The sequence below is a fragment of the Poecile atricapillus genome, chromosome 1, assembly GCF_030490865.1.
Source record: "Poecile atricapillus isolate bPoeAtr1 chromosome 1, bPoeAtr1.hap1, whole genome shotgun sequence".
NCBI lineage: Eukaryota > Metazoa > Chordata > Aves > Passeriformes > Paridae > Poecile > Poecile atricapillus.
In genome coordinates this window covers 86,990,178-87,003,852 of record NC_081249.1, presented here as the reverse complement: position 1 = coordinate 87,003,852, position 13,675 = coordinate 86,990,178, and the positions used below count along the sequence as shown (strand labels likewise).

Below are 13,675 nucleotides of genomic sequence, written 5' to 3'. Positions count from 1 at the left end.
CACCTGAGCTACAGGCCTCAGAGATAAATGGTCTTTCTGCAGAGTCAATGGTCTGGCTCCTCTTTCCTCTGCAGAGCTAATCCAGTTTTGTGAGGGAAGCAGACCCATTGACAACAGTTTATTAAGATCCAGTAATGATATGACTAATGTCCCAGGAAAGCCTGCTGAAGGATCAGCTGACATAACCAACACTGATGAGGCAGAGGACCAGACCTAGCTTGGCCCTCCAGCTCATCTCTGTACAGGTGAGATGACTGAATAACTGGAGCTGAAGTGACACACAACCTCATCTACTTTCATCAGAGTTCCCAGAATTGTGCCTTCCAGTTCAGGTCTTTCCACCTGTCCTCACCTGCTTTGTAGAAGGTAGGGCAACTTGAGTGGAACAGGGAGTGGGAATGCCTTCAGACAAGACAGATCTCCCCCTGTGTGTAAACAGAGATTAGATCCACAGATTGCTGAGAAGCAGAGAGGCTGAGATGCTGCAGTTCTGGTTTGATACTTGCTTGGCAGAGAGAAGCTGGTTTATAACACTCCCGTGCCTGCTACTCTTCCCTGGGGCTTATTTCCTGCTCATCCCCACATTTTGCAGGGCATACAAAACAGAATGTGACCTTCTTTGTGTAATCTCACCGTAGTTGTGGGCAGTACTAATAGTGCCCTTTAGCTTTAAGTGCAAGTTTTCTGCAGTGACAAGCTGTTTCCGCTTAGCCAAGGAGCGGCCAGTGCTGTACAATTACAGGCCCTTTCCTGAGCCCAATGCAACCTCAGTCTGCCCATTCAAGAAAATAAGATTATAAGGATTTTTATCAAGTGCTTGAATGTCTGCAAAATAATATTCCTATTGTTTGAATTTGGTATACCTCAGCTGGCAAACGTGCATTTATTTTGCCTACCTTTTTTTTGTTGTTGTTTTTATTTCTTCCCATGCTGTGCTTTCTAGACATCTCCCTTTCAATACTTAACCTTTGGGATCCTTTCTCCTCAGGTGCATGACCAGCCCCCATTTTTTCTTCTTCCTCCCTGCCCAAGCAAGATAGGTTCCTTTTGCATCACTTCTTTGTTCTCTGTGGTATTTGCAACACCCTCCCAGCCTTGTATCACCTGTGAATTCCATTCCTCCTGGTTGTGTTTTCCCTGCCTTTTCAGCACCTAGAATGATGAAGCCTTTTGTGCTGCCGTTGCTGCAATTGAACCTGATACTTGAAAGGAGGAGAAAAGGTTGGAATAAACTGCTCTGATGATTCATCCCCGGGGCTGAAAGATTTGCTTCTTTGATATCAGTCCCTTGATCAGAGCTCTGCTATGTTATCTCTGTCTGGGGAGACTTAATTCCTGGCACATTTGGGCTGCTGGAATCCCAGATACCAGAGCCGGTGACTGGAAAAGGACTACATTCTTCTTCCAGCCTTAGATATGTCAAAGAATCTTCCAAGGTTTGATATTCCAAGGCCTATAACCCCCTTAAGGCAGCTTTTGTCTGCATTTAAGGCAATTGAGAAACCTCTAACTTTCTTCCCCCCTGCCAAAATCCATCCCCTGCTCTCTCTGTAACTTATACCCTTGCAGAGGTGTCCCAACAGTTTCTTTATGACTTGTTCTGTGGGCAGCTTTCCCTACCAGCTCACCCTCTACTTCTCTGCCACATCCTCACAAGATACTGAAGAGCCTTTCACCATTCCTTTATGAGACTGTGCACTGAGCCACTGGTCGTGGAGCAAGATGAGTGAAAACCATGGAAGGAGCATGGAAAACACATCTTGAGCCTAATCCAATTCAAATATCATGGTCAAAACTTAATATCAAAGTGCTCCCAGGTATTGACAACTGAGCTGGCAGAGGAGCCATGGGGACCTGCAGTTTTCTAAATTAGACTTAAGTGGGAATTATTTGGAAAATTTGCCTAGGACCAGGTTTGGGGAATGTCACACAGGGACCACATCTCTGTAGGACCAGATGAGTTTTCCAGTGGTGAGGGAGTGTTTTCTCCATATGCACATTTAGGTTAAAATGCTATGCATGACACAAAATGGTTAAACATTTGAGATTTCAAGACTTCAGACAGCTTGGTGCTGTGGCATCATCCACCATAAAAAATCCTTGTAGCTTTTGTTAAAGAGATGGGGAAACAGTTCAAGTACTAAAATAGAAGTAAGCATTAGAAAAAGCCTCCCCTCCTTTCTGGGAGAAAATATACCACAGATGACATTAACAGCAGTTAAGGATCTGTTATTGCAGGGGACTTAGACATGGTTGAGCTAGGGTGTAGCCTTGCTGTAATTTTATATGCAAACTTATTTCTTCAAATTGAAAACTAAAATAGGGAGAAAACTCCACCTTCCATTTCTGATGCTGGACTCTCACATCTCTTTCAGTTGGTGGCACATGCCTGGCACGGACAGACACTTTGGGAAGTGGGAAATGCACAGCAGCATCAGGCTGGACAAGAATTACTTGTATTTACCATACCTTGTAGCCATACAGCCAGAGAACTTGCTTTGGCTAGTAACCACAGGTGCCTTTTAAACCTGAAGACAAGAGACAGAAGATAGACTGGGCTTTGTGAGGGATGTGTGAGAGCAGAAGAGTCTACTACATTCCAAGAGGTGTTGCAATGAGACTAAAAGTCTAGATGTGGTAACATTGTCCAGGCCTTCTCTTCTGCCTACACTGATCACACCTTTTTTTGGCAAAATGGGAAGTAAAATCCTACAAGTGAGACCCAGGAGACTGTGGGACTGCTGGCAACACTGACAGATCATTTTTTTCCAGTTTCATCTTCCTCTTGGCTTAAGTGTCAAACTATAATTTTGAGGGCCTGACTTGTGAAGAACTCCAGGAAGGATGTATGAGCAGAAAAATCCGTCTCACAATAATGATCAACAGCTTGTCCTAAACTGCTTTGTTGGAAGCTAAGCCCATTCTTTTCTTGACTCTTAGATTTTTTTTCACTACACAGATAAAAAGAAAAAAGAAAAAAATAAATAAAGGGGAGGGGAGAGAGGAGGAGGATTTAAATGTATATGTATACATATATGTATGGGTGTTACACCAATTTTAATTTTTACCTTTCACTGATTTTGCTGAAAAATTTTGCACAGTAAAATAAGTTGGGCTTTTATTACTGTGAGTAAAATTTAAGAGAAGGGGCCCTCTGTTCCCTTCCTGCATGAACCAAAACTACTTAAACATGTGAAGTTATGTCCTAAATTACATTTACAGACGGAAAAATTGAAGGCAGCTAGGAAATACTTACGAATGTTATTTAAGGTTTGCAGGCTTTCTAGACCCTCCCCCGGTCTTTTTAGGTAGGTGTTACCATAGATGCCCCTACAACGTTCTGCCCTGAGGGGTCTTAACTTACTTTTTTTGTGGCTCTGGATGGCTGCTATGTACAACAAAGTACCAGTTCTGACCGGCCTTAGGCTGAGAACAGTGGAAAAAGAGAAAAGTAATATTTTCTTTGTTTTTTCTTTTTATGATCACCCAAATGAAGTTTGGCTATATTCCCTCGATGGGAAGTTATTTTGCCCCTTTCAGAATTTTTCAGCCCAGTATGACACACCTAAAACACCCCAAAAGTAGCAGCACAGTTATGATTTTTCAGAAGAAATTCTCCTTTCCTCTGCTTCCTGTCAGTTCAGCAAAGCCATGCAGGGAAAAAAACCCTTTTCTTGTGCAGACTCGTTAAACATATTTACAAGGAGTCTGAGGTCATTGTGACACCAGGCAAGCACATGGATCTAAGTAGATTACAGAACAGTCCCACAGAAAGCGAAGAAAAAATGTCGAAAATCATAAGTCACCAAAGTAAAAGTCTTCTGAGAAAAGCATGGTGCTTTAATAGAGCATCATACTTTTGAACAAATTCAAGTTACAATTTAAGAATTAACATGCTGAACATAGTTAAAAGGGGAACAGAGTGGTAATGTTGCAATGGTTTATCTACTTTCCTTCTTTAATCCTTCAAACTGCATTAGTTTTCCAGGTTTTTTTCTCTTAAAATGTCTTTTGATTAAGCCATTTGTATCAACAGTGATCACAACAACCTTACAAATGTTTAAACAAAGCAGGGCATTAGTTTGAGGCTTCAAAAAAAAAGCCTCAAACTTTTTTTTATAACAGAAATATTATAAAACAGTGCTATCAAAGCCTTTTTCTTAAAACAACTGTATTAACAATCTCTGAATAATTAACAAAAACCATATTCAGCATTGTCAGATAACAGGGAGTATTTGGGCCCAGTCTGGAACAAAACAGTACCAAACCCTTGGTTTGATGCCAAGCCACATCTGTGTCGTGTGTTTTGTGGGAGACATAAGCTGCTGCCTCAGAGGTGCTGCTCTGAAACCACAGGGAGCGAGGTCCCGATGTTCCCTCTGCCCCTCTGTCCCCCTCCTGCCCCCAGGGAGGTGACTCCCTCCCTGCTGCCCACTCACTGCTCCAGCCAGGGGTGACACCACCCTCCTCCCCAGCTGCTGCCCAGAGGGACTTTGTAGTGTAAGTGACTACCCTGGTTTATTATGGCCTCTGGGCACTTTGTAGGAAAGATCCCAGACACCTTCAGAAAGCAGCTGAAATCAATGAGATCATGTGTGAGGTGCTCAGCCAGTGAAACTCCCAGCACAGACAACCACTGCCACCCACACCAGCACCCACACTCTGTTTTCTCCTAGGTCTTCAGGTTCAACAATATCCTAAAAGAGACGCTGATACCTTCCAGGTCTGCTACCTTGGTTTCACATCCTAACTGCACCTGGGGCCATGAAAATTTGAACACCAGTATATGGTAACAGGCCAGGCATGAGTAAGAAGGAGAGCATAACATTCTCCTTGACTGGTGGCACCGGGGCTGCCCAGTGGGGTGCCAAGTTCTGTACAACTCATGTAACTGGTGCTTAATTAGCTAGGGCTTGAGGTCCGATGTGAGGGACAGTGATCTCAGCTCCTGTGGCACTGCAGCTCTGAAATGTATAATGATTCAGAAGGGAGACATGAACCAAAGCAAATTGTAGAGGCTGTTGCAGCATAATTGACATATTCAGGATGTTCTTGGGTTTCTATTGAGTTAGATGTGCTCAAAAGCCCTTTTTTTGCTTTAAGGTTTTGAAGTATATTTAACATAAAAACATGCTGTTCTTGAGAGAAATGTATCGATCCCTGCAGTTTGTAAAGTAAAAAAGTGTTTCATGCAAACAGAAAACATAAAACTCAGTGTCAGGTTAAAGAGACTCTAGCCAGATCCCTAGCTCCCTCCAGTTTGTACCTCATGGGAAAGTGCCTCTACAGACAGGGAAGCCAGGACTAGTGACCTGACGTGGGGCACAGATCAGCAGCACGAGTCCTGGTAGAAGTGGTGTTCTATATCCTTTTAAACAGATCTAAATGCCACTTCCTATTTCTGTATTTTCCCCCCACCTGTCTGTATCTTCTCCCTGCTGATACTTTTCACTCACAGCAAGCAAGTGCCCCTCTCTGTCCCCCTGCCAGGTACTGGGATGCTTGGGATAAGCACAGGCTTGGGATGAAAGCAGCAACAATCATTAGTGAAGTAATGAGGTACAGAGGGGTGAAAGGCTGAAATAATTTTACACTTCTGTGGATCAGCACCTTCAGCTCTGAGCTTCTGACAGAAGGCATGCACGTGTCCTGGTGCCAAAGCAAGGCTGGTTCTAAGAAGAAATGTTTTAATTAACTCTGAGTCTTCTATCTCTCTATTGAGAAATGGACATTAGTGAGAGACTCTCAATGTCTTTTGAAATTAAACTAATAAAATTTCCCTAAATTCTGTAGCTCACTCACCTTTAGTTATTTAATGAACAGCTCTGCAGGTGCCTGTCCCCCTTGGGTAGGCCATATGTCAGGAAATATCAGCTAACCCTGCCTTAAAGGAAACTCTTCATCTCCTTTATTCCAACCAACCTGCAGCAGCCTGGCAAAGGCCACAGCCAAAGCTACACATATAAAAGGATGTGCTTTTGAAAGGCAATGGGCAAGCAAATCTGTTAGCCCTTACATGCACTAGATCATTTTCTAGCTCCACAGTGAAAATATGGAGGGGAGACCAGCCAGCTGAGATTTCTGAGCCTGCTTTGCAAAGTGAGATGTGGTATTGGATGCAACTTGTCCCGTGTTTCTGAGTTTGCTCTGGCACAGTCTTCTTGAAGATGGGCCAAACACATTTTCAGCTGGCTTCCTCAAAGGCCTGGATGGAAGAAATTCCTCTTCAGTTAAAAAAAAAAAAAAAAAAAAAGAAAATAGAAAAAAAAGTATGTTAAGTATGTTCTGGTCCCCAGCTCAAATTCTTCCTCATTTCTCCATTTCCCCCCTTTCCCATATGTGACATCTGCACCAAGAGTACGGGAAGCGCTGCCAGGTCAGTAGGGGGTGTCTGTGGGTCTTGGGGCGCTGTCAGTGTGACACAAGCCACAAAGTCAAGGTCTCAGAACCCTCCCCGACTCTGCAGGGCAGGGTGTGGGTTTGGCCGGCACGGTGGGGAGCAGCTCAGCTCCAGATTTCCCTCCTGTCCACTGCCTGTGGTGGAGACTGGCCGGGATGCGTTCTCCCAGTGAACAGCTGCCTTGCTCAGGGGGTTTTGAACCGGGACAAGCTCAGCAGAGCCCAAAGAAGCAAGCAGGAGAAGTTGTCCTGAGGCTCAGACCCTGCTCAGGTGTGAGTGAGGAACCTGCAGAATGGGAAGAATTCAGAGGGGACATATTTCAGCCCTGATGCCATGTGCTGCTTTCCCTCCCCCCTGCTCCGTCCCCACCCCACCGATCGGCCTCTTTAACATGACAAAGAGCCCGGAGGAGCGGGCCACGGTGAATATTGCGGTGCCGGGCAGGGGATGGCCGGCTATAAAGGCCCGTCTGCGCCCCGGGGCTGCCTCAGCTCGGCGGCGAGGAGCTGTCCCCCGGCTGCAGGTGACATCTGCCGTGGGGCGGGCGGTCCGCAGCCATGTGCGCACAGCTGGCGCTGCCGCCGTGCCCCGCGTACCCCGGCGGTGCCATGGGCTACCTGGAGCTCTGCTGGAACGCGGCGGGACAGGCGGGACAGGCCCCCACAGCGGCGGGGCCCGCGGGCAGCGCCGCGGCCCGGCACTCTCCGGAGGCGGCGGGCAGGAGGCACACCGCAGGTAAGGCCTGGCAGCTAAACCCCGCAGCCGCTCCTCGGGATACCGCTGCTCCCAGGGCAGGCTGAATGACTTGGAGCGGATTTGTCTCTTTCCCTGCCTTGGTTTCCTAGCGTGTGACCTATCGGCAAATTGCGGTGTGGTAGGCAAGGAGGAGGGGTGACCTCGGCCGATCACGCCACTTTTCCCTGCTACTTTCCTTGGGTGACTGCCAAGCGGTTTCCTAAGCCTCAAAAGAGCCTGGAAGAGTGGAGGCACTGCCACGTCTGTGCTCCAGGCTGAAGGGCAATGTGACAGCTTGGTCTCATGGAAGTTCATGGTTCTTGGTACAGGAATGTCTGGGCCTCCTTTTAGTTAAGTGCTATCACGTGTGCTGTCGAAATCCTGGAGATACTTCTTGTGGCATCCCTCATCCTCTTACAAACCCCTTGCACCTTTTATGTGCTTATTCAACATGAGCCAAGGCCTGTTCTGAATCACTGGGTGCTGGGAGATCTGCGTCTTTAGCACTGTTCCTCACTGCTTCTTTCATTTTGCCATTTTCCTCTATTTCCCTCTTCCTTCTGTACTCTTGGTGCTTTGCATTTCCCTTTTTAACCTAGAAGTCCCAGTGCTCACACAGTGACATTTTCTGTTCCTGCCATTCCTCTCCCACTCCAGTGAGTGGCAATAGAACAGCTGGTAAGTGCAGGTTTTCAGCCATTCCCACATTATGGTCAGCAGGGCAACACTCTACTGAGGTAAATGGGTGGGAGGAGAGGCAGGTTTTGGGGTGCCACTTTCAAGCTGTCAGTTGCTATGGAAAGCTACAGGCTCAGGCACAGCCTATGGCTACTCGGCCTGTGGCTACCTGCCACGTAGTTTGGAGAAAGGCTTAGGTTCTCTGCATGCTGCCTGCCCCACAGCAGGCAGATGGACTCCTTTGTGCCCGCGTGGGGTTTGGTTTACAGACTTTAACCCCATCTTCAAACACTCTCCCCTCATACCTCTCTCAGAGAGAGCCCAGTTGTGGAAGTCAAGGCTTACAGATGTCAAGGGGTTGTGAGAGTGGGTCTGTCACAGGCTTTCATGCTCATATCTGTTGCACTGTGGTTTGTGTTTCTTGCTTCCTCTCTCCTTTATTCTCATGGGAGAGTGAGCACTTTTGTCCTGAGCTTGAGCTGCACATGATACATTTACTGGGGCTTTGGGCCGGTCAAGCAGCAACCTGGGGGAACTTTAGTTCTACACTGTCTCGCTGTGGTTCCTGTCTAACAGGGCACTTTCCTGTTTTCCAGGCCCACGTTCCCGGCATACTCATTTCCTCCCTATAAGGATTTTACTGCACAGCCTGCAGGAGCCAAGCTTCCTGAGATACCATACGAAGTTTTAGCTTCCCATGCAGCCAGGTCACTGATGTTCGGCTTCCTCAAGGCTCTGCAATCTAGCTCCATGCACATAACACCACAGGCCCTTGCACTTCTGCTGACAGCTTCTTCCTGCTTGTAGACGGAATCCCTTTGCAATCCTCACTGACCTGCTCCCCAGCGCTAGAAACCTGCCCCACTACACCCCTGGCTGTTCACCCAGCCCCTGCTTGGCTTGTGTCATCTTCTAGGGATAGAAAATGGTCCAGAGCAGGCAAGCCTTGAGTAGCAGGCACCACAGAGACAGGCATGCCTCTGTAACGAGAGTAACAAGGGGAACACTACCACAGATGTGGCCACCTTTCTGAGATCCAACAGTGCTCCAAGGCTTTTGAGTGATTGCTTAGTAGACTCTCAGCTTAGGACAGAAGAAGGACAGGTTTTGTAGGATGGGTGGGAAGCCCATTCCTCTGGGGAAGATCAGTACTTTGCTCTGGACATATGTTCTGAAGGTTGAGGACTGAATGACTTTGCATCTTGGCAGGTTTTGCCTTCACTAGGAGCCCAGATTGTTCAGGACGCTTTTCCTTCAGGTCTTTATTTCAACTTCAGACCAGGTCATCAACACAGACCGCTTGAGACATGTACCAGGACAAATGAGAAGAGGCTTGAATGCCTTCCTGTGCACTCTTGAATTTTTTCCCGTATGTCCCTGGTACAGGATTGCTGTTCCTTTCTTCTTTTTCACACATCTACCTTTCCTCTCCCTCTCCTCTTCCATGTGAAAGTTCTCTCCTTCATTCTTCTCTCACCAAAAGCCCCTCTCAAATAGGTCCTTCCACCTACAGTGTCTCCAGCAGTGGCACGGTCTGTGGTGGGAGACAAAGGCAAACAGGACTGAGCCATTATCCAGTATCTGATGCTCTCCACCTGCTGCCCTCACTGTGAGCACTGGCTGCTCTGCCCCACCATACACCCTGGTCAGAGGTTGTTTTGTCACTATTGAGTACCTTGGTATTGCTGGGCAGGCAGCTTCGTGGAGCCCAGCCAGCAAGCCAGAGCTATACTTGAGGTCATGACAAGGCCTTTTTACACCACAATCAGACTGAGATATTACTGAGGCCTTCTGGAGGAGGAGAGCTGACTGTGAGCTGATGTGCACCACACTTTTGCTTGCACCACTCCCTGTCCTGACTTTTCTGCCTGGCAAAAGGGAGCCAACCACAGGCATCCCAGAGGGGACTGAGCTGGGAAGCTGCTCGCTCTCAGTGTGCTTGTCTGTGCTCACAGATCCATGAAGAAAGGGGGGTCATACAAGCCTTTGCTTCAAGAAAGCTCCGGTCTGGTAGGCAAGCACGCTCATATCCTTACAGCTAAACATTTTGTCTCTTACACCTTTTTCTCGTTGTCTTTTTATTTATAGAAGTATCCCCAGCTTCATCCAGTTCTGGGAATTTCAGCCAATTCACACCAGATTCAGCCACCAGTCCACATTCATCATCCTCATCCCCACAGCCTACAGCTAAGTCTCAGAAGGGCAGAGAATATGGCGTGGAGGGGATGAGGAAGACCAAGAGCCGTACAGCTTTCTCCAAGGAGCAGCTGCAAACCCTGCACCAGCGCTTCCAGAGCCAGAAGTACCTCAGCCCCCAGCAGATCCGGGAGCTGGCTGTTGCCCTGGGGCTCACATACAAGCAGGTGAACACAGATTTTGACCCACAAAATCTATGAGTCTATTGATCTCACAGTGGCTGAGTGGTCACTTAAGGAAGTGCCTGGATGGAAAGATGAGTCCCCAGCAGGGACTGAGAGAAAGGTGCCAGCTAACAGTTGCTTCCCTGCTTATTCATGCCCAGAGATCAGAAGCACTTTTGCAGCTAAAGGGATCAGTGGCACCTCATTTGGGCCTCTACAAGTCAGGGTCAGTTAAGGGTTCTGTTGCCAGCACTTGTAGTAGAATTGCAAACCCAGTGATGAATATGTTGTTCATCACAGTCTCTACCCTGGGCTTGACAGCACTTTACAGATTTGTTCATGTGCTGTGAACTTCATAGAAACCCTGGCATGCGTCTGTACCCTGAGTCAAGGGGCTTCGACATGCTGACAGCTCTTGCTAGTGTCCTCCAGGTCTTGTTCAATATCTAATAGTGCTTTACACTCAGTACTGCCTGGCTGCTTGACATGTGCTCCCTCCTCCCCGTGGGTGCTGCTAGGTTCACATATCACTTCCCTTTAGGGTCTCTGGTGATCTCTAGGTAGGTTGTGTGCAGTGAAATGATGCGGCACACAAGGGAAGGGAGCTGGGCCACAAGAGCTTGCAGTTACAAATCCAAAATCTGCCTGAAATTTGGATCTCAGAGCTGGGCATGATGGGCTGGATGTCCTGGGACTGCAAAAAGTTACAGGTGCATTGGAGGTGCACACATACAGCACACACTGAACTGGTTCTGTCAGGAGCAAGACAAGTTCGACGGTCTGCTCTTTCCTTCAATCCACATCCTTGCAAAGGCTGCTTTCACAGCACAGACACAGCCCGGGGGGGAAATGGCCCTGGAATTCGCCTCAGCAAAGAGCTTTGAATTTGGGAACTGCTGGGTACAAGGAGCAAGTCTGTCCCTTCTCTGTTTGCAAATATGCAGAAACAGCATCTTAGAAGTTTGCCTGTAGTGCAGGGGGCTTGTAGAGGTGTCGGTGGATCTGATTTACACCAGTCATTCACCTCCATGATTGGAATGAGTCGATTTGTCACAACTATCACTGTTCTCTTGACACCGAGCCACCCCCTCCCCCATCACACAGTTGCACTAGCCACCTGCTGAGGCTGCTAGACAGACCTCTCCCCTTGGCAACATCCCCCCAGGAATTCTTAAAGGCTTTTATCTGCTGCTGCCCGTGTATCTCTGCCATCTGGTCACTCTCCCTCTGGTTCTTCCTGCTTGTGAACTTAGTAACATTTGTTCTTCCCTCTCTTTCGCTGACATTTTTTCTGTTTTCCCTTCCCCACACAGGTGAAGACTTGGTTCCAGAACCGGAGAATGAAGCTGAAAAGGTGCCAGAAGCACAGCCTGTGGAGCGAACGGGCTCAGTGCCTCACACAGGTAAGAGCACAGCACATGGCTCATCATGGCTCTTCTGTCTGGGCACATCAGTCCCGTATTTCCTCCATGGGGGGCAACTTAAGCATACAAGTGTGAGCATACCCGGCCTCCTGGTTTGCTCAGCACAGAGGCACAGACTTGGCACCACCCCGTGTACTGCAGGTAGCCCAGCAGTGGGCTGGCTATGCCACAAAAATGTTTTCAGGGAAAAGCTGTTTCCCTCCTATGTATATATGAATATATATATATATGATTGTGTATCCACCCCTGAACTATGGGAATGGACATGGTTTTTCTTGCCCTCCATGCCATTGCTGCTGGTCAGTAGACAATATGAAATGTGAAGGGACAGAACCCCAGTATGTGTCAGGCCTGTGGACACCAGTGGAGAAGCTATGTGTTCTGACTCTTTGCCTTCCCCTTTCAGAGTGGCTACCAGACTGGTACTTACCTGGATGTGCACCCCAAATTCCACCAGGGCTACCCCATCACCGCAGCTGGCAACATCCAAACCATGCATGCCCCCTGTCAGCACTATGGAGCAGGGCAGAACGCTTACACAATCGTGACCAGCGAGGATGGAGGAGTCTTTGGCAAAGGTGGGGGCACCTGCAGTGTCCAGCAGACAGTGGGCTTCATTGCTCAGCACAAAGTAGACTTTTACCACAGCTACCCTGGCAGTGTGGAATATCCAGGCTCAAAGACTGGTGATGGCTGTAATTTTCACCACTCAGCCACTATGGGGACTCCTTTCCCAACCACTGCCAGCCATCATCTTTATCATTCCTAAGCACTGTGGATGTGGGGTACTTGGGCAGACAGGAATCAAATCTTATTATCATCTCTCCCTTTGTTATTCACGTGCCATCCACCTCAGGGACACCTTGTAGCTAGAACCAGTTTTGGCATCCAGATGTGTGCCTGCAGACACGCAGCCGTGCAGAGACCCTCTTGCCCAGGTACACACGCACAGAGCCCTTCATTTCTGTGCCTGTACGCGTGTGCACACACACACATTCCTTCCTTGATTGTCACAGACCAACCAAGCTCCCTTACAGCAAAGCCCAGGATCTGGCTACCCAGCTTATGCCCTGGATCTTCTTAATTATGGATCTTGAAACTTGGCTAAGGGGAAGCACAGATTCCTTTTGGGATCTCATTTCTACGTATCACTGTACACTTGTGTGTACACAACACGTGAAGCCAGGGGCTGTATGGAGAGGTGCTGGCCTTGTACCTTTAAGTGAAGTTGGAGAAGTTATTGCCACCTGCCAGTTACCCATCTGAAGTGTAAACCATCAGTGTATCAGCCATGAGGTGAAGTGATGAAGTGCCTAATGAAGGGAAATGTGACAAGTAGCTTGCAGAAAGGCTGGTAAGATGATCTTATAAGCCCTTCCTTCTAGTCTGTATCTTGCTGTGCCTCCCCTTGAGAAAATCTAACTGCATTCAATTTGGCAAATAAAAAAGAGTATTTTTTAAGATGCATTATGTATTTTTATATATCTCTTTTTTCCCATTGCAATAGAGCACTGCAATATAAAAAACAGGTGGAACATAAATAGCCACAGCAACTGTATGCCATTGTTACTTGATGCTGAAACCATAAACAGAAATTTTTCTGTGTTATTAGTAGATCAGCTTCATGGTTCTTGGCAATGTCAGGTATCTCGAGTCAAAGAAACAGGTGAGTAACTATCACCCACCTTAAGAATTTTCCCTATCCAGCAATATTGAATATGGGGACTGCCATGGAGGTACTATAATTCCTAAACTTGATTATGTAAGTGTCTAAGTACCTAAACCAGATGCGTGTAGCAAAGTATATGTAATAACAGGCCTCCAGTTCCCCGAGTCACAGGTTTTCTATCACTTTTTCTATCACTCTTTGATGACGACAATGAATTTCTCTTAATGCAATGAAGTAGCTGCTGTGGTTAAAAAAAAAAAAAAGCATAAAATGAAGACAGTGATTTCTGTAACTGGACTAGTAAGAGGCATGGTCTTGGCAAAGCTGATTTATGTCCCTGTACCTTACAGCTGTTTGTTCCCTCTCTCACTCCCTCATGCAGACACTCTTTGACTCTACTGTAAACTCT

The 13,675-nt window shown here is 47.3% G+C and overlaps 1 protein-coding gene across 1 annotated transcript; it reads left to right on the top strand.

The window, feature by feature from the left end:
• The first annotated feature begins 6,957 nt into the window (after positions 1-6,957).
• LOC131591013 (homeobox protein NANOG-like) lies at positions 6,958-12,383 on the top strand. Its single transcript, XM_058861435.1, has 4 exons — positions 6,958-7,135; positions 9,902-10,176; positions 11,487-11,576; positions 12,004-12,383. Exons 1-4 carry the CDS (start codon positions 6,958-6,960, stop codon positions 12,364-12,366), a joined length of 906 nt encoding a protein of 301 aa, XP_058717418.1. The 3' UTR covers positions 12,367-12,383.
• The last annotated feature ends 1,292 nt before the right edge of the window (positions 12,384-13,675 follow it).

What these genes read in the sequence shown, in the direction of transcription:
- LOC131591013 (XM_058861435.1), top strand. Translation starts at nt 6,958, where the DNA reads ATGTGCGCACAGCTGGCGCTGCCGCCGTGCCCCGCGTACCCCGGCGGT. An exon ending in TGGGGCTCACATACAAGCAG is followed by an intron (nt 10,177 to 11,486) that starts GTGAACACAGAT and finishes TTCCCCACACAG; the next exon opens with GTGAAGACTTGGTTCCAGAA. An exon ending in GGGCTCAGTGCCTCACACAG is followed by an intron (nt 11,577 to 12,003) that starts GTAAGAGCACAG and finishes TTCCCCTTTCAG; the next exon opens with AGTGGCTACCAGACTGGTAC.